This window comes from Anguilla rostrata, chromosome 16, assembly GCF_018555375.3.
Source record: "Anguilla rostrata isolate EN2019 chromosome 16, ASM1855537v3, whole genome shotgun sequence".
Classification (NCBI taxonomy): Eukaryota; Metazoa; Chordata; class Actinopteri; order Anguilliformes; family Anguillidae; genus Anguilla; species Anguilla rostrata.
In genome coordinates this window covers 22,475,106-22,494,539 of record NC_057948.1, presented here as the reverse complement: position 1 = coordinate 22,494,539, position 19,434 = coordinate 22,475,106, and the positions used below count along the sequence as shown (strand labels likewise).

The following is a 19,434-nucleotide window of genomic DNA, read 5'->3' as shown; positions in this document are numbered from 1 at the left end:
GGAGTATGTTAGGCAGTTTTAAGCCTCATTGACCTTAGAAACAATTGACACCCAACTACTGGCTGGAACTTTCAGATGGTTTGCCAGTGTTTGAGAGGCCCATGTACAGGGCCATGACTGCCGTGAGCCAATCATATTGCAACATTGAAAAAGAAACATAGATGTAACCACAAATAGATATACAGAATTGGACACAGAACTGACCTGTCACAAAATCTAGGTACCATCTTAAATTTGGCGCAATTTTTTGACTCATTTCATTTTTAACTCATTTGACAATTGAATAAATCCTAAACAAATTAATTGAATAATCGCCAGGTCTTCCTGAATGGTTGCATGCAGCAATGTTTACATTTAAACCTTTTTAATGAACCACAGAAAAGAAAGCATGGTTTCTGTTTTCTTTATTTCAGTATCTATCATGTTTGGAAAATAATCAGAGACTTGTGTTATTATTAATATTAGTTGTATCGTAGTTCTTTTGTCACACTTCGAGATGTATTTGGTGCTTTTGAGATATTGCATCATTAAAAAGGCTGGGTGTTCACCCTGAAAAGGACAATCAATCAATCACTTTCTGACCATGGGGCTTGGATGTCAGAGAGCTTTTAAAGAGATTTAAAACAGCAAATTCACAATTATATGCAACTTTAATACTGTTTAATACTGTTATACAAGATCTGCCTGTAAATCATTATGCATTGTACCTGACAAATTCACTCTGCAGTGATTGTGTGTGAGTGTATGTGTGTGTGCGCATGTGTGTCCCTTTTAGTGGTTTGTTTTGGAACAGTCTGCTTTCAGGGACTGAAGAGCCTCAGAATGTCTCTGGGAAGCCTAGCCTAGCATTCCGGGATGAAGGTGTTGGAAAGACATCAGAAAGCACATCAGAGACCCACAGAGGGCGTGCTTTGGTAAAACATAGCTGGAGAGACCATTCAAAGGGGGTTCAAATTGGGCCTTTAAAGCCAGTTAAGTCCACAGAATGCATACTGTGTTCAGAGAAAATCAATAAATAAATTGGAATTGGGCTGGTAAAATAAGATTTATGAATAGAATGATCAGCTACTTAAAACAATTCATATGAAGAGCCATGCCCTATTGCTGGCCTTTGAGAACAGCAACAACAGCCTTTTCGTGGTAAAAATAACTGCTAATGAAATAGTTCACATCCCAGTAAGTGCCGTTTTTTGTGAATCGAGAGCACTTCCGTGCCTCATTAGACCCCATTAAGGACTGCACATCTGAATAAACCCTTAAGTGAGCCATGTGCCTCAAGCATTGAATGCAAACCAATTCAGAAAAAAAGCACAGCCTTGCTTTCTGGCTCTCCATTGACGAGCAAATTCTATTTGGCAGCTGATGGCCACTCCAAACTGGCCTTCATTGCAACTTCCAGGAAGGATGATTCATCCCTTCGTACCCTGAACCCTCCACTCCACCCCAGGAGAGAACGTGGGCTCAGGTTGTTCTGTCGCCACGTCAGGCTTAATTGGTTCCCTAGCTGATGGCTCTTCATCAATGTCTTTTAAGAACTGCCCTCCGGACAAGAGCAAGTAATTAAAGTACAGATGGGTCCTAGTCATTTTCTCAGAAAACAGTTCAGTAAAATGACCTGGCAATTCCCTCTGGACACAGGTTGGCCACTCTCTGCCCCATCAATCAATGATTATAACCCTCCCTTAAAAAAATGCAAAGGGAGAGCTGGCCAAGATAGAGATGACAACCCTCAGGCATATTTTAGTAGAAAAGCTCTACAAGCAGTTTAGCCCAACTGACTGTAGTTGCAGAAAAGTGATCACATTTTGTTTAGGATTGTGTTGAAGGGATCATTCACTTTCTGTGGGTTTCAAAAATATTATTTCAGTTTTAATGTTTGTACAAGCAGCTTGTACAGTGACATTATTCCTCCCGAGGCACTTAAATAATATCAAAAACCTTAGAAAGTGAACTGTCCCTTTAAGAGACCACAAAGGACTGTCCGTTACATTGGTTAGCAGTCTCCCCACTCTGTACTACATCACAAAGGAGGCAAAGGAAGCATATAAATTAAGGACATGTAAAGTTCAAACAGAATGAAACCTATATATACTTATATTCAATGGGGAGATTGGAGAGAGGGCTAATGGCTAATATTTCAGCTATAACGGTGATGAACTACTTTAGTTATACGTGACAGCACACACTGCTCCTGTGACCATGTGTACAATGAGCCCATTTCCTTGTGTATCATTTCTTTGTTGATTAATCAGCCTCAAGACCTTATTTTATTACTTTTAGGATGTAACAATTAGTTTTTGTTATGGGAAATTAAAATACAGGGCAACTTTGTTGGTGTCCACTCATCCAAATTTTGAGTGGAAATTATGTGTATGATATGCCTACACATATGATTATGTCCCCAAATTGATGAAAATTAATTGGGTAAAATGGAATGTTTTAAAATAAAGTAAATCTTTCTATATTTTTGTCTTAAATGTACATCCCTATGGACATTTTCATTTTTAAATGGCACAACATTTCCTAATTAAATTAAGCTGATTGATTGTACTATCTTTGTTCAAAGTACATTGCAATCCATTTTACACAAATGCAGTATATGGAATGGCCAGATCCAGATAAAAAGCAATCACTTTTCCATGCTTGACATTTTTTTCTCGTAGAATATTAGATTACAGTCCGCCCACCAACACTCTTCTCATAGAGCTCATCCATCTTACTTAGAAAGCAGTTAGAGAGATGAGACCTCATGTGTCACAATGTCACCTCTGCTCAGACACCTCCACCCCTGCTAACAATGCAGGCAAAACTACAGGGGAAATAGTGAATCTCTGCCTTCATTCATTTTTAACATTTAAATCTTTATCTTCTGGGATGCTGAAGTTGTATACAGGCATAATCAGAACCAGAAACCTAGAAATGTTCGTTTAAATTGTGTGCATGAATGTTTTTATTTGCATTTTGAATGCATAACTAAATGACCAGTCAAATTGATCCCCTATTCCACATTTTAAATAGTTAAAGCTGTTCCTTTGATTGATAAACACTGTGGGATATGTGCATTTTCTTTGAACAATTGTGAGTGTAGATAGAGGGTTACACTGTGGACTGGCTGACAGTGAATATACAGGAAATTGAAGAACTTGCCTGCATTAAATGTTTTCTCTCCCATTATTAGAATCACAAATTGTGCTTCTCAAGTCACTGCTGTCCACCAACTCAGCTGCAGAGTCTGAGAGCTGAACTAAACTGCAGTTACTGCATCTGACCACAGGAGGCACGAGCATGCAGTGAGGTGGGACATGCCCTGTTGACTGAAATCCTCCCTCCCTAGACAATATAGACAGTAGACAGTATAACCAGTTATGCTGGGATATTGACAGGGAGTTGTATCACTGAACCAAGGTCTATTACTTTATATGGATGAGCTACCTGACAAGCTCTAAACCATAGTATAATTTTCCAATGCATTTTTTAAATGTGTGCATGGAAACCCCTTTTGAGAGTTATTCTTGGTCACTTTTGATTATTATTTGGAACCATAACCAGGGTCGTGAAGGCACAGCGATTGATGAAAAACGGGAAAATAACAAAATCTTATAATTAAGAGAAAGAGCTTTGTCAGAGGAAGTTACTTGTATAGAAAGGCTATATAAACTTTTAAATAATTTTTACACTTTGGTATCTTTGGTTAAAAAAGGTTATCCAAATATTAACATCAAATAAGCTTCTATTGCAGAAAACCTAAAGCTGTAGGACTACTTTTATGACTAGATATGCTTTGCAACGGAACAGAAGACGCTCAGATTGAAAGGGATTTTACGACATATTTTTAGTTTTGTGCTTAAATGTTGTTACATAATGCTACACAATGTTATTAGAAAAATGCTCCAATTCCTGTAACAAGGTTTTGAAACATGATGTATTCTGCAGAACAAGAAGACAGAATCTAGATTGAAAATCTTTCTCTGACAGGAAGAAGCTAAAGCATAGCATTAGCTGTAGGAGTGAATAATAATGTGCAGGATCAATTACGGTGAATCTTTTGTCTCCTGCCCATTAAAATGGCAATTTATTGTCTGTCAATGCGGATTGTTGGAGACATTGATCTTTGGGTGTACCTTCTTTGCCTTGGGTAATAACGTCTTGTGACAACAGTACTAAATCATAGCGGGATGGCATGCTAAAGCAGTAAATAAATGTCACTGCGGCGGGCAATTCCCCTAAATAAATCGAATCTTATTACCGGATGTTTCAAATAGTTCTGTCAACTAGAACAGTGCCTCTGTGACTACAGTCATTAAAAATAACAAAAGATTCAAGTTAAGATATTGGCTTAATTCCTTCGTCTTTGTTTACGCGCCCGTTGGCATAAACAAGAAGATGAAGAATTAAACCTGGTCTTATCTAAACTCGTGAAGTCATTTTTTTTTCCGCGACAGTGAGATCTCGCTCGTAAGCAAGGCGACTGGCACTATTTTAGGGCGGAAGTTTGGGCGCTTATTGTCCCAGAATCCTCAGCGCGGAGTTGTCATGGCGTCTTACTGTTGAGCGGAAATCCTTTGCTGTTGTGGAACAAAATTACGCCAACAACCAGCGATAAATGCTGAAATAGTCAAGGTAACATTTTAGAGTGTCAGAAAATGTTGTTCCATCTTTGGGGGAATCAGCGAAAATATTAGTTCTGCCCACTGTGCGTTGCATTTTCTGCTATTGTGTATCAGCGCTTGCTGGGTTTCTGGAAATATGTGTGCATGCTGATTCAAAATGCATTGATAACTTTTTGGATCACGTAATTTCTGTTTCAGAAGGCTGCGTTATTTCAAAAATTCGAAGATCGGAAAGGGCAAAATGAGCACGCAGGTACATTTGACGTGTTCGTACACAAACAGCCAATGAGATTATGCTGTACTGTAGCTAACTATTCAAATCTCAGCACATGGCCTTATTTTGTCAGTTAGTTACTGAATTGTTTAGTTTCTGTAACTTGTATATTCTAAGTGACCGATGCAAAATGACAATTTTCACGATACTCTGGCTAGCCAGCTCGATTCGAAAAATAACCTCCTTGTTTGTTTACATTTCAGTATAGCATACTGTTCAAGCAAGAACATGGTAAGTGCGGGAACTTTATATTTCAGTATCAGTTATCAATATTTGCTTATTATTTCTGTTCTGTCTTTATAAACATACGTATGCATGTTTATTTTGTTACCTTTACCATAAACAGTCAATACTCTAAAATAAGTATAGTCCTTACATCCGGTAGCTTTGCATATTTTAAGATGGGGTTCCTTACAACCTATGTTCAAACTTAGCTCACGATGACGCCATCTGGACCACAGCCTGGGGTCAGAATGAAAAGGACCGCACGGAGACTATCATCACTGGGTCGCTGGATGATACTGTCAAAGTTTGGAAATGGTAAAAAAAAAAGTGTGCGTTGCTTTTGAGAGCTGATTTTTACCTTGATTAAGAAATGGTCAAGTAAATCTCAATGGAAAGCAGTGATTAACTGGACCATACCGATTAATGTTAATTTGAAGGGCAGAGGGTGAGTGTGGTTGGGTATTCATGTGGTGCAGGTGCTTTGATAGCTGTGACTTTACCACTGGCTAAATTGTGATCTCACCCCAAAGGTCAGAGGAGAAGCTGGAGCTCCAGTGGACACTGGAAAACCACCAACTGGGCGTGGTGTCCGTGGACATCAGTCACAACGGCGCCCTTGCAGCTTCCAGCTCGTTGGACGCCAACATTCGACTCTGGGACCTGGAGTCCGGGAAGCAGATCAAATCCATGGATGCGGGGCCAGGTGGGGATCCACAGAGTTCTGTTTGTGAACCTGGTCCACTGAGAACCTTCAACCTTCAAACTAGAGTAAATCTCAGGACATGTGCTGTTGGACTAAAGGTGATCAGGAGAGTAGTCATGTGGTCGCTTGATCTGAGGATGGGCATCATTGTCATTATGACTATACAGTGTTGTTAAGCATAAGGCTTATGTGTGGGTAGAGTGTTGGGGTTGTGTAAATGTGTGAGCGTTCATTTGGCATTGCATCAGAAAAAAGTTTGGGAGCCCCTGGGTTATGGGCAATAAATATTATCAGTCACCTAAAGCTTTCTGTGTTTGCATGATTGTTGTATCATAAAGTGTCTGTTGTTTTCTAGTGAGCCTGTTCAGCTCTTATCAGGGCGGGTTAGTGAGCGCCAACAGGCAGTTCTGCCTGATGTTATTCATATCCCTGTGCAAGGACATGGGCTGGTGGTGGTACTCTTATCACTAGCAAACGCAGAGCAGCATGACGCACTCACTCCTTGTTCCCGTTTGCAGTGGATGCATGGACAGTGGCGTTCTCTCCGGACTCAAGATACATTGCCACAGGTAGCCACCTGGGCAAGGTGAACATCTTTGGAGTTGAGAGCGGGAAGAAGGAGCACTCTCTGGACACTCGGGGGAAATTCATCCTGAGCATCGCTTACGTAAGCTTTGTGGCCACATTCATTCATTAACTTAGTGAGCTGCTCTAAAAAGATGCATCTTAATAAATGTGATCTCATGTACAGTATATGATTACAGTACAGACTGCAAGGGGTATGAATTTACCTGTTAGTCACGGCCTCCTTTCCATAAGCCAGTTTTCCCATGTTTATCCATATTAGTGTGGCATGGCGCTTGTGGGAAATGGACTTGCAAATGGAGGGTTGCAGGTTGTGGGTGATGTAAGGCTATGTGAAAAAGCGGTGTGTCGCCCCAAGATCTTTGTAGCTGCATGTCCGTGTAATATGGTGGTAAGTATAGCAATGATGAGGGAACCACACCTTCTGGGGTTCACGCACACTGCCTGCAGCCCTCAGTAGCTTTATTCTCATTAGTAGGGAGAGGACATTGAGTCAGAACCGTGGGCATCCAAGTGTCCAAACAGAAACTGTGGTCACTGAAAAAAACAAGATTCTTTTCCCATGCCAACAGCTGGGAATGGATTTAGAGTGCTCGCTTGGTTGCTTTTCAAATAATTTGGGCAATTTATGTAACCGACTGCCTGAGGGTTGCCGCAGATATGACTAACCAAACGATGGCTACAATTCAAGAAGCAGGAATGACGTGGAGAAATTAGACACACATAGTCAGAAAATGCCATCCTGTTCCACTTGATTTTCTACAGTCTTCCCTAAATTGACAATATCCTGCTAAAGACTAACTAATATTAACCAATGTTGCACAGAGGACGGTTCTGCTGTTTATGTGATTTTTAGGCACATCAAAATTACGTGCTTGTCTGTCTTGATCAGTTGGTCAGTAAAGCTTTTATGTATGCGTGTGTGCTGCTCTTCCAAGCTCAGAAACGTTGTCATGTACAGGTCCCAGTGTTTTTGTGTTCTGCTCTTTCAGAGTCCTGATGGAAAGTATTTGGCCAGTGGGGCTATAGATGGAATCATTAATATTTTTGATATTGCAACTGGGAAACTTCTCCACACGCTGGAAGGTAAATTAAATTTAATGGCTGTATCCACAGAGCCATTCTGCAATCTGTGTGTCTTATAAAGGGAGGGTGTGAAGTTTGTGAGGTGGCAGGGTTTCTGTTCTTCTCATCTGCTGTCTGCCAAGGCCTGGATGTCATCTATGTGCACTTCAACTTTGAATGATAAATTAAAGTTATGGCTCACTTCTGATATTATTTCACTTTTGATATTATTTCACATTTGTTCTCTATTGTCCCAGACAGTTTTTGTGTGCAATGAAGGACATTTTATATATTTGCTTTGCTGCGTTTTTTTGGCTTGAAAACGCATGACGCACAACCTGTTTTGATTTTATGAAGCTAGCTGGACGCTTTAGCTGTTTGAAGGCATCTGCTCTGTCTCACTTGCGTGATGTATTCGCATTATCAACGTTCCGAAATAACTGCATCTGCGTCCACATAGCACTAATGTGTCGCCGAGCCTTGGACCACTTGTTTTTGTCATGGTTCAAGTGGCCAGAAACTGTAACAACCAACTTCTTTGATCATCTTTATTCACAGCGGAAGCTAACTGCAGAATTAAGGCCCGCCCTTATTTTCATGTGATTGGACAGCCAAGTAAAGAATGACATAGGGGGCTTTTTTTTCTTGGAGTGCTTGTTCATTTTCAGCTCCATGCCCACCTAAAAACAGCGAGGGCGGGTAAACACAAGGCGCCTGGTGTGCAGAAGCATCGCAGACAACGCCTCAAGCTCAATTGAAATAATTAGAAAAAAGCCGCCCCTCGCTTGTAAAGCATGTCCGGTGTGAACACAGCCTAAACCAGCTTGTACAGTGAAGTTAGGCCTCCAGAGGTAGTATAATATCTAAAATATCCTACATCACACCCAAAAACCCTCTGGGCCAATTGAAACTAAAACTGAAATGTGAAAAAATCCAGGAAGTGAGCCGTCCAGTGTGTGTGTGCGACGGCAGCGATTTCTCTGCTTAGGCGTCTCCTTTATGTTTGGGTCGTTTCCGGCTCCAGCTGTGTAGTGCCTCTTCTCTGGTACTGAGCAGGGCTAGCTTCCATTTGAAAGACACCAGTGTGTGTTGGAGGCCAGTGCAGGCGTCTGATGTTTGCCTTGCGTGTTGAAGCAGGCTGTGAAGGCGTTGGTTCTGCTACTTAATCGTCCTCCTCTCTCAGGCCACGCCATGCCCATTAGATCGCTGACGTTCTCGCCAGATTCCCAGCTCTTGGTGACGGCCTCCGATGACGGCTACATCAAGATTTACGACGTGTGAGTACCGCAGTAAACCTGAAACGACTCTGTGTTTGTGGGCTGGTCTGGCCTGGTCCCGCTGGCTCCCACGTTTCATTCCCACCACTGAACGCGCTTCTGAGTGACTGAGTTATTTATTAGCATTTTATTCATTTAGTAATTAAACAAACAGCATATGTGGCTGTGTGGTCAGGTCCATTAGCTGTGCTTTGTCATCTCGCCACATTCTAAATTCCGCTTTCCAGTGATGCTTCAAATGAATTTCGAGGTTCTAACCAATGGCATCTCTGAAATATATGTTGCTCTGCACACTGAGTTAAATGGAATATTGATCAATACCTGACCGTTTCGGTCTGTTTTACTGGCATTTATTCTGAACTGGCTGAATGCCTGAATCGACAGAAAGACGTGTTGCAGAGAATGTTTCAGACACAAATTGTTGGAGAGTCATACACTACTGTAGGGTCTCCTATTTGCTCAATCCCGGTGTATTGGAATATGGCTCTGACTTTGAATACGTGACTGTTTGCAAGATATTGAATGGTGCCTGGGTGGTTTTTCAGGCAGCACGCCAACCTGGCGGGAACGCTAAGCGGACACGGGTCCTGGGTGCTGAATGTGGCCTTCTCCCCCGACCACACGCACTTCGTCTCCAGGTAGGCCCAGCCCCCTTCTCACCTGAAAACGCCCAGCCCTGCTCTAGCCAAACCCAGGAAGAAGATTTCAGATTAGTCAAAAAGCATGTCCGTCGTTTGCATCAGTTGTGTGTATATAGTACAGTTTACAAGGTTTCTTCAGTCAGCCTATCTACAAGTGAATTTTTAATGAGCCTTACACGCCAAGGGGAGAGAAAGACAAGGTTTTGATTTAGGAGTGTGACTCATGCTAAAATGAGTTCAGTCAGGGCTGAGGGTGTGGTGCAGTGCAGTGTTTTGGGAGTGGGCCTGAGTGTTGAAAGCGGGTTCTGCCCTTTTCCTAGCTCTTCAGATAAGAGTGTGAAGGTTTGGGATGCCAGCTCCAGGACCTGTGTCAACACATTCTTTGATCATCAGGACCAGGTGAGGAAAAGCATAAGCCCCTGCACACTTGGGCAAACTGGGTCACTACCCCATGGTACACCTTATTAAAATGAGTCGTGACCCCTTCTATATCTGGGTACTGTCACAATGTCTACTTTGCCTGGATAAACTGGGAGATGAAATGTTCTATTCCTGGATATGCAAAGTCGCAATTTCATCAATAACTTGGTAAATGGTGTCATGTAATCTTTTATACCCGAGCAAACTAAATCATAAAATCTTCTATATCTGAGTAAATTAAATCAAGAAATTTTCTACACCCGAGTAAATCAAATCATTATATACCTGAATTAACTAAATCAGGAAATTTCACATTCCAGAGTAAACTAAATCATAAAATCTTCTATACCCAACTAAATAGTGAAATCTTCTATACCCGTTAACTCAATCATGAATCCCTGGGTAAACTAAGTGACCTGGTTACATTTTGTCGGCATGGGATTTGTACCTGAAGCTCAACGCGAGGCCTCATTGTATCTCACTGAAACGGATGCCACGGCAGCAGCAGCCCCGCAGGGAGCCTTAATGCCACCCGCCACCACTCGGGTGAAGCCAGGCGGCTTCTAACATGGCGGCTGCTTTTCTCCCAGGTGTGGAGTGTTAAGTACAATGTGGACGGCTCCAAGATCGTGTCTGCGGGAGACGACCGGGCCATCCACATTTATGACTGTCCGATGTGACCCCGCCCCCTGCCGGGGCAGTGGCTGCTGACGCTGCGGTTTGCGCACGCCGCGGAAGCCTCCTGACCGCCGTCCCACCTGCATCCTGCGGGAACTCTAATCACCGGTGCTCTGTCCAAAGCACTTCTGGGACGACTTGCAACAGATCACCTGTGTCCGAAGGAGAAAAGCTTTTTTTGTGTATGTTTTGTTTCTGGCTGAGAAAAGGGTACTCCATCGTGTTCAAATAAACGTATTTTAAAAAACTTGCCTGACTGGCTGTGGATTTATCTGCCTGCTGTGTACGGTCCCTTAATCGTTGGGGTCACTTGAATGTCATTATTTAATGGAGCAAACACTGCGCTGAAATGTAAACATTGTGTGCAGATATGGAGGCTGGAGACTGGCATTTCCACCAGGCTCACCAGTCCTAGTTTACACAGGGAGTTTGCTTAGAAGGCCTGTGAAGGCCTCTTTACAAACCATGCCCACGTGTAATACAAAGAGATAATACAAACAAAGCTGCTACGTTCTTGAAAGGGTATACTGTGTTACCACAGAACAGGGCATCCTTTTGATTTGTATTAATTACATGAATGACTAATTAAATGTGTCACCGAAGCATAAGCTATTCCAGAGACGGGATTAATCAATGGTGAAAATGCCTCTTGGATCTATCATATCATAAATATTGGAGGACTGACCATCTGGTTAGTTTGCAGAAGCCACGTTCCTGGTATCTGAAATTTAGTTGTAGGGATCTAGTATCCAGTTGCATTAATGTATTAATTACAAGGTATTTGAGACTTAATTGCAGATATCTGTGCCTAAAATTCGAACTGAATTTATTGAATTACAGATACTGTAGCCTTAGTTGTGCTGTTTATCAATGGATGTAATTTTAAGAAAACCATGAAACCATTTCAAGGTTACCGGTGTCCAGAATTGTTGGATATCTCCAATTCAGCATAGATCTGAATCTACCAAAGGTTTTTTTTTGCCCATAATTATAGCTGTACATGTTAGAACACTGATGGAAATACAGTTGACATTTGTACCTCAAAACAACATTATCAGTATTATCATTTTCCTATTATTCCAGACTGTAACCATTAGATCTTCATAACTTAAGACCAACAGTTTCATCCACTCCCTGAAGATGAGGTTTCACATCTGAAATTTTATTAAGCTGTTATAGTAACAAGGTGTGCTTTGGGAGACTATACACCGCTTCAAACACGCAGCACATTTTTACTTATGCAAACGTGTTCATAAATGAAGTACACACACAACTTCAGGATGCAGAAATGTCCGGCACTGTGGAGGCTAATGAAACTTCACATGCACATTCACAGGCTGAATTATCACAGGGAGTGTGGAAAACATAATGCACGAAGAGGGAGATGCGGTCTATTTTAAAAACTTAATACATCTTTTTACATCTGTCCCTGTAGTATAGTGCGCCCTCTATAGGTTCACAATGTCACCGCACACTGTTACACCAGCATAAGGGCCATCTGTAGGGATTCTGAAAGTCCTGGGCGCACTCAGGTGTGTGAAGTTACTCGTGCAGAAGCCTGTATTCTCTGAACCTGAGGTGGGCAGTTTTGGGACAGTCTGCCTGCACTCCCCAACTTTATCTGATGACCTGAGAGAGGAAGTCACATGACCAGGAGCGAGTTCAACAGTCAAACATTTTTGGAGCATTCTGAACAGGTGCGTATGGGATTATTAAGTCCACAGTTGGAGTACTTTTCCCACTTGTCTGGACTTCAGCTTCCACAAGAACTCCTGGAATTGTACATGCTTCACCTGTAGAATTCCAGGGGTGTCAGCTGCCAAACTGAAAGGAGACTAACAACCGTGCAAGACTGCAGTCTGTGTGGTTCAAGCTTCCCTTCTTTTGTAGTTGTAATAGCAGGTAAAAGCACAACCCCCTAATCAGAAATGGGTAAAAACCAAAAGGTGAGAAAAAAATTCAGTTAAAAGGCAATGTGCATTCTGCAATACTGAGAACACAGCACTTGTGTGTGAGAAGTTGGGGCGGGGTGTGGCGTGGCAGGTTTCTCTCACAAGAGTTTACTACCATCAGCAGAGGACTGTCCTTAGAAGAGCATGCAAGACTGTCTTGGCTTTGATGAACGTCTCACTGTACATGGTCTGAGGTAAAAGTGTCAAGATTTCCGATGACTTTATCAATCAATCAGTTTTCATTAGGATATTTTCACATGGATATTCTCTTTCTACAGGTCAGTGCAGTCAATCGCATGCTGAAAACCAAGAGGAGACCATTACAGCAGCCCCCTTGACCACCTCCATTTTGAAGTCTTCATGCTGTTAAAATGATGTGCCCATAGGTTGAGGTGTTTGGACAGCTCTGCCTGCAGAACAGGCGGCGCTCCTTACAAAGGTAGGCACTAAATGGACTGGACCACTCTCCCTCACCCCATGCACCCCAACCCCTTATTTAAAAATAACCATTTAGTATCTGTTCCTTTGCTTTTCACAGCCAAACTTGAATGACAGGTACAGTACACACAGTAGCATTTCCGGATACCTTGTGGCATGATTGCCACATCCATGTTACAAACCTTTGTTCATTTTCAGAAATTAATGAACATTTTTAATGTCCATAATACAAAGAAGCTTATTAATGTGAGCACCAGCCTTCCATTAGAACACTGTCAGTTCTCCAGGTAAAAGATGTGTAATGTTCACCTATAAAAACCAAAATCCAAGCCGACTGTTAAATGTGCATTTCATAATCTTGAAACATGCCATTTCCCACTGTAGTTCTTTGTTAGTTCCCTGTGAGCAACTTATTTTAACCAGTAGGTGAACCCACCTCCTGGTTCCTGATCCGACAGTGTTCTTACACATTCTTTTCATCTAAAGACGTGCATGGACAACTTTATTAGTCACCATTGGAAATAAGCAAATAGTGAAAAGAAATAAATACAGTCTTGCAAACAAAGAATTTCCATAAGTAGGGTCATCCCTGAAAAAGAGCTGTCCATAAAGCTTGGATTGACACTGCGACAAGCTGTTAGGAATGTGAGAGGACTGGATTGGTTGAACCCTTTTACACTGAGGATTTAAAAAAAAAAAAATTTTAAACACCCCCCCCTTCAAAGAGCAACGAGCGTAATGTCCACTGTATCCCTGCACACCTTGAAATAAATGAGACTAGCTGCACAATAGTTTCCTTGGAGAAAGGTGTGTCCTATTATGACTGAATTTATACATTTCTAAAAACCTCACTTTGGCCCAAAACTCTGTTCCATATTTTTTTTTTTATTTTTACATCCATTGAATATTGAGCTTTTCCCAGAGATGCTGTACCATTTCAAACATGGCTGCTCTTGGGCCCCTTCTCCCCCTAATCACAGTAATTCCCCCTGAACTTTCATCAGAGGAGGAAAATGGTTGATGAAATGAATATACGGCTGTACTGTATACGGTTTTTGTTCTCTTGTTCCCTATATTGTTCACTTGAGCTTCATCTGGCTTTCTGTATTTTAACAGTGCCTTTAAGCAAGATGTACCCCTACCCTGTTAAAACACACTCATCCATGGTGGACTGAGGGGACGCATCCAGGTATTCTGATCTAGTGCTTATTTACACTGTTCTACCACGCTGGTTTAGATTGTCTGCTAGAGAACCCAAGTAGTAGGAGCAGTGTGCACTTATGATCGTATTACTTTTACAGTTCTGTTTCCTTCTAAATCGTGCTGCTAAAATCATAGCTGGAAAACTGTCAAAAAGGACAAAGGGTCCATTTCACTGTTCAGGTTAACTTTCCATTCATACTTAGTCCCCTGATCTTGCATTGCCAATCGTGGTCAAAACTGCTGCTTTAAAAATTTAACTCCATTTGAACCATCTTAATTTTATTCTATTGTGTAATTTAAATTACAATTTTTGATGCAACTGAAATTTCTTTTCTTGATCTTTTCATTTACGGGTTTTCAAAATAAGTCCTCAGAGAAAATAACTTTTTTCCCCAACATCTAAGTAAAGGTTAAAATACCCCCCCACCTCCGCAAGGAAACATCACAAGGCAACAAAGAGTTAAAAGGCCAACAAAAAACCGTGGGATGAGGGGACCCTGGGAGAGATAACCGAGAGCAGAGGCGTTGCCAGGAGCGATGGCGGTCCCCTACATGCTCTACCAGTGCCTGGAGTCCACCAGCTCCGGCCTCAGGCTCAGCTTCTTCAGCGTCTCGTACCCCACCACCATGACGATAGCCGTGGGCGTGGAGGAGATGATGCGAGCAGAGAGCCCCTTGGTCATTCCCCAGAAACCCTCCTCAGCCAGCAGCGTCTTAAAAGTCTCAATGACCGACGTCCGGCCTTCCACCTACCAGACAGACAGAAAGACCACCCTGTCAGCGCACACACAAGGTATTCACCACAAATGAACGGTTCAAATGCCAGATGTAAACAGTAATGATGCAAAGCGGTTTGAGCTATTCCAGGTCTTACTAAAATCACATCAGTCTACTGAAGCTGCCACACGGCAGGTGCAGGACACTCTCTCTGTAAAGCCTAGAATGTCACATTTGCATATATTTCCTCTTTCTGGTTCAGTAAAGTGTCCCTATTTAACAATCGATACTATCTGAGGCTGATTTTACTTTCAGATTTCCCTGGAGTTTGAAAGCAAGCAACAAGGGAAAGGAGAGGATTTGGTTGGACGTGGCAACCAGGCAACAAGCAAATAACCATAGGCATGCATATAGAAGGCATGGGAAATATAACCAAACATTTTGACCAGTTTTTAAATCTGGGAAGCAAGCTTTACGAAAGCACCCCCCATAGGCATTACCTGCACTCGGGCCCTCACCACGTCCATGGGGTTGGTGACGGTGGACGCGGTGGCCGCAGCCAGTGGCCCCGCCATGGCCTGCAGGATCAGGTGAGGACACTCACTGGGCGCCATCTTGGAGAGCTGCTCTGTGAAAACAATTCCGCGTACACACAGGACAGTCACGCTGCTATTGTGACCAAGCAGAAATACTCAAGACCCTACATGATGTGCCCAAGCACTTGTACCAACGTTTGTGACTAATGACGCCTGGATGAATATCTGCTGTACACCCTTGGTTTCATTTTGCCATGAAAAGCTACATCATCTGGATGCAGGTTAACAGATTTATGCTGGTGACTGTTCATGCCATTATTGGAATTTTGGAGTAATTCTGGCAAGTAACAGGTTGTCCATAGCAAGCAAACCCTAAGCAAAAGGAGACCTCAGCGATGACTGCAAGAAACATGCCTGGCACCTTTAGCATGACAACCTTAGTCGCTTTCCGCTACAGGATTAGCCCATTTGACAGGAAGCTTGTGAAAGGAGTTACTGTAAACAGCTGATTCCATGTGGTAATGCCACTCAAAGCTGTAAGCACGCTGTCTGAAACTTATGTGTTTTCGACCCTAGTGCATTCAAGTCATAACTACTGCAGTATCATTGTAACGGACTCTGAGACTTTGGGACAACATGCTAAATGCACTGGCGTGCTGAAAGTAGTACACTGTGCTGTCAAATGAACAAGCAAATGCATGCAATTATCAGCAGCAAAGAGAAAGACCAAAGAGACATTTCCTGTTGGCAGTACCTGCGTAGAAGTGATAAAAAGGCCACCAGACGGCACTGTTCGGGATGTACGTCAAGAGGGAAGCCACGTATCCCCTATAGAACCCGCGGAAGCCGTCTACCGCGAAGATCTGCACGATTATGTCCCGCGTCTGTCCAAACGTCACCTTGTACTTCCCGGCCGCCATCACCATCTTGGGCTTGACTTTGAAGCGGGTCAGGTGCTCGCCCTGGCCCTGCATCATCAGCTGCTGGGACACCACGTCGATGGGCACCGTGATGCTCTGCGCCACCAGCGAGGCCGAGCCGCCCGCCACCAGCGACTTGAGCGTGTTGTCGGAGGAGTAGCGCGAGACGTACTTGCGCACCAGCTCGTAGGTGGTGATGTAGCCCTGGCCGGAGATGAGCGTGAAGGTGTTGACCATGAAGCCGCGGTACAGGCCGCGCACGCCCTCGGCCCGCAGGATCTTGAAGAAGGCGTCGAAGGTGCCGCTGTACAGCGACTTGCCCTTCTGCACCTGCAGCCGCGTGCGGATCAGCGTGGCCGGGTACACCGCCGCCCGGATCGTCATGGTCATGAACACGCCAAAGGAGTAGAACTTCCTCTTGTCCAGGTCCTCCCACTCGATGATCTGAATGTTACGTTTCTGCTGCATTCTTCCTCCCCCGAGCCGCCCGTCATCAGAGTCAGGACCTCATCGGCAAGCTTAAAGAATGACGATGATAGATAATATTCATTATAGCTTTTTAAACTGTAGTTACCTGGATGAGCTGTGCAACCCCTTCCATTAATTCTAACCGAGTACAGAGAAGCACCCCTGCCCTCTGAATAATGCTTTGGAATATTCCAGAATGCCTCATCTAAGCCAGGCACTCACTGATGCAACACGAATGTGTAACATATGAACTGGTGCAGGCAGACCGGCAAAGGTGCCAGAGAAAGGTTCCACCAGAGAACTTTCTTCCCTCTCTGAATGATGCAATAGCTTGCCCATCACACTGTGGCATGTCAGACTAAGGTCAACACTGGTATGATCTGGATTTGATATCAGACCCTGGGGGCACATCACAGCACCAACGACAAGTGGTATAAGGAGACCCGCCTCCAAGCATACTCATAACCTATTCAAAAATGTATGCCTATATGGCCGAGTTTGAGATTGCTGGTAAAACTGGTGCCACCAGAGATTTCCATAAACCTGAAATAATTTTCCAGCGGTGATGATGCATGTGTAGACCTTATGTCTTGTGAATGTCCGTTCTTTATTTTAAGAAGCAGCCTGTAATCACTCTCGTGTTTTTATAACGACAAAAGGTGCACTGGATACGTGCAGTTATGTGATGTTAAATTGTGGTTAGTGATATCCGATTTCAGAGGCAAACCACAGTCGCAACATTTTCTTTCATTAAATATTTCTAAAAGCTAGTTGGAAGAACGAGTATTCAATTCAGTCACAGACGAATGACAAATTCTTGAATAAGAAAATAATTTGAGAATTCTACTCACGCAGGAATTTTGCGGTTATATTACTTTAACGTGGTCGGGGAGTTTTAAAGTAATTGAGTTCAGTAACCAACTTGCTAATGCAGAACTAGACATTGTTACTAAAAGACGCAGTCGGTGGAAAACAGGTCCAGCTTGCTGGAGCCATGTGACTTTCTGCTCTTGACTGTATGTAGGCTACAGATACCATCGCCAGTTAATCTACAACAAAGGATTTTGTTTCCGGTCAACTTCGCATACACTACTTCTGTTATTTTATGTTTTCCATACGTTGGGGACTCCGTTCTTTTTGCAACGTAAATTGATTTCTGTGGTATAACTAAATCCCACAGCTGACCACAATCTTTTGAATGGGTCGTCTGTTGTTGTAACAATGCCCTTGCGAGCTTTGAACTCAACAATCTACGCCCCCATTAATCCAACAGCACTATATTAACTTCGATATACAACAGTACGTCCGTTATATGCCAGTTGATCATAACAAAATGCAGTGAACTGAATGCATAATTCCTGAAAGAGCACACCCATTAACCGGTGCACTATACGGTGCATTGCCAGCTAGCTAATGAATTGCCCTGGGTCCAACGTTACACACAATGACGGAACAGCCGACCTCTTGCTAAATAAGGAAACGTTCACTTACTGTGTCACGTAGGTGTCTTCGTTAGAGACGCATTTCTGATTTTATATAGTCTACATTGTCCAACATAGACTTTATTTCCTTAAAAAAGAGGAAAAACCATCAACAATGCAGCATTGTGGAATGCCTCGGCCTAGTACGAAATCATGGTCAGATCCGTCTCTGAAAATGTCATACTTCTCAACGACCAATGCGCGGCCACTGATTCTGACGCAAAGCAAAGGTGAAAGGTCAGTACACGCCTTAAACGCACATGGGCTCGTTGTTTTTCTAATTGTTTAAAAGGCGCTCTCGTCTGTGATTTGTTTGTATGGACCAGACGTTATCGTTTGGCCAAAGACTGGAAAGTGCGAACTGTAGGGAAACCAGTGTGTCAACGTTCTAAAACGCCCATTAACGTTGTGGAATCATGTGAGGTTGCCTGGTTTCGCCATATGGATTTTATGAAATTATATGACTGGTGCCTGAAGCTAATGCATGCTGAAACCAAATCACCAATATAGATCATTTATTTATAGAAACAGTCCTTGCACATTTGCATAGTCTAATGCAACATATCTAGGCAGAAACGGTTTGCTTGCCGTCTGAATATTCTAAGCGAGGCTTTGTTATGGTAAAGTCATCTACATATCCTGGTGCACCAATATTAGTCACACTGTCAGGCTTTCTTTACCTTTGATATAGTATAGCCCAATGTAGATGTATTTCATACCGGAGCTATATTAGTCATCTTGCGCCATAATTTAAATCTACAACAGCAGCATTATTTACATATTTCGTCATTCTAAAAAAACATTTCTTTGCATGTTTTCACATATTGTAGCATTACAGGAGGACTTTCTTGCAGATATTTGTCCATACTGTAACTGCTACAGCAATGTTCCTTGCCTAGTCATTTAACATTCCTTTGCGTTGTTGTAACTGTGTTCATCTTTCTATTGCACACTTATTTTTTTTACTTTGTTCACATCCAGGAAAATTGCTGAGTTAGGTAGGACTTTAGGTTTTATGCGAATATTTCCTAAGGCTGTGTTCACACTGAAAATGAGTATGTGTCCACACATCATCACATGCAGATACATGTATTTTTACATTTCGGCTTGGAATTGTCTCAAGCCAGTTATGTTCAATGGTATTGCTGAGATTTTTGTTTGCAGGTCATTTCAAGTCTAATGGGTTAAAATACTCAAGAAACCTTATGTTGCAGTTTGGGGGAAAAAAAATTATATTCTGT

The 19,434-nt window shown here is 42.6% G+C and overlaps 2 protein-coding genes and 1 long non-coding RNA gene across 6 annotated transcripts in view; 2 read left to right on the top strand and 1 right to left on the bottom strand.

The window, feature by feature from the left end:
• The window catches only part of LOC135242718 (uncharacterized), a 32,994-nt gene extending 29,487 nt beyond the window's left edge, over positions 1-3,507 (top strand). For both annotated transcript variants that reach the window (XR_010326443.1, XR_010326442.1), the window contains one exon: positions 3,179-3,507. This is a non-coding gene — a long non-coding RNA (uncharacterized LOC135242718). The remainder of the gene's footprint in view (positions 1-3,178) is intronic.
• Positions 3,508-4,462: 955 nt separating this feature from the next.
• On the top strand, positions 4,463-10,733 carry skic8 (SKI8 subunit of superkiller complex). 3 transcript variants are annotated; one of them, XM_064313929.1, is made up of 11 exons: positions 4,463-4,620; positions 4,809-4,863; positions 5,088-5,115; positions 5,319-5,424; positions 5,640-5,812; positions 6,331-6,479; positions 7,390-7,483; positions 8,646-8,739; positions 9,285-9,377; positions 9,701-9,779; positions 10,391-10,732. In XM_064313929.1, the coding sequence occupies exons 2-11, from the start codon at positions 4,852-4,854 to the stop codon at positions 10,478-10,480; spliced, it is 918 nt and encodes a 305-aa protein (XP_064169999.1). In that variant the 5' UTR covers positions 4,463-4,620; positions 4,809-4,851; the 3' UTR covers positions 10,481-10,732. The 3 variants fall into 3 exon arrangements, with proteins under 3 accessions (XP_064169999.1, XP_064170000.1, XP_064170001.1); XM_064313930.1 differs by having other exon boundaries at positions 4,485-4,620; positions 4,812-4,863; positions 10,391-10,733; XM_064313931.1 differs by lacking the exon at positions 4,463-4,620 and adding an exon at positions 4,675-4,693 and having other exon boundaries at positions 10,391-10,733.
• Positions 10,734-12,640: 1,907 nt separating this feature from the next.
• slc25a44a (solute carrier family 25 member 44a) lies at positions 12,641-18,426 on the bottom strand. Its single transcript, XM_064313928.1, has 4 exons — positions 18,204-18,426; positions 16,079-16,762; positions 15,289-15,416; positions 12,641-14,820 (listed from the first exon to the last, which is right to left on the bottom strand). The coding sequence occupies exons 2-4, from the start codon at positions 16,710-16,712 to the stop codon at positions 14,629-14,631; spliced, it is 954 nt and encodes a 317-aa protein (XP_064169998.1). The 5' UTR covers positions 16,713-16,762; positions 18,204-18,426; the 3' UTR covers positions 12,641-14,628.
• Between the last annotated feature and the right edge of the window lie 1,008 nt (positions 18,427-19,434).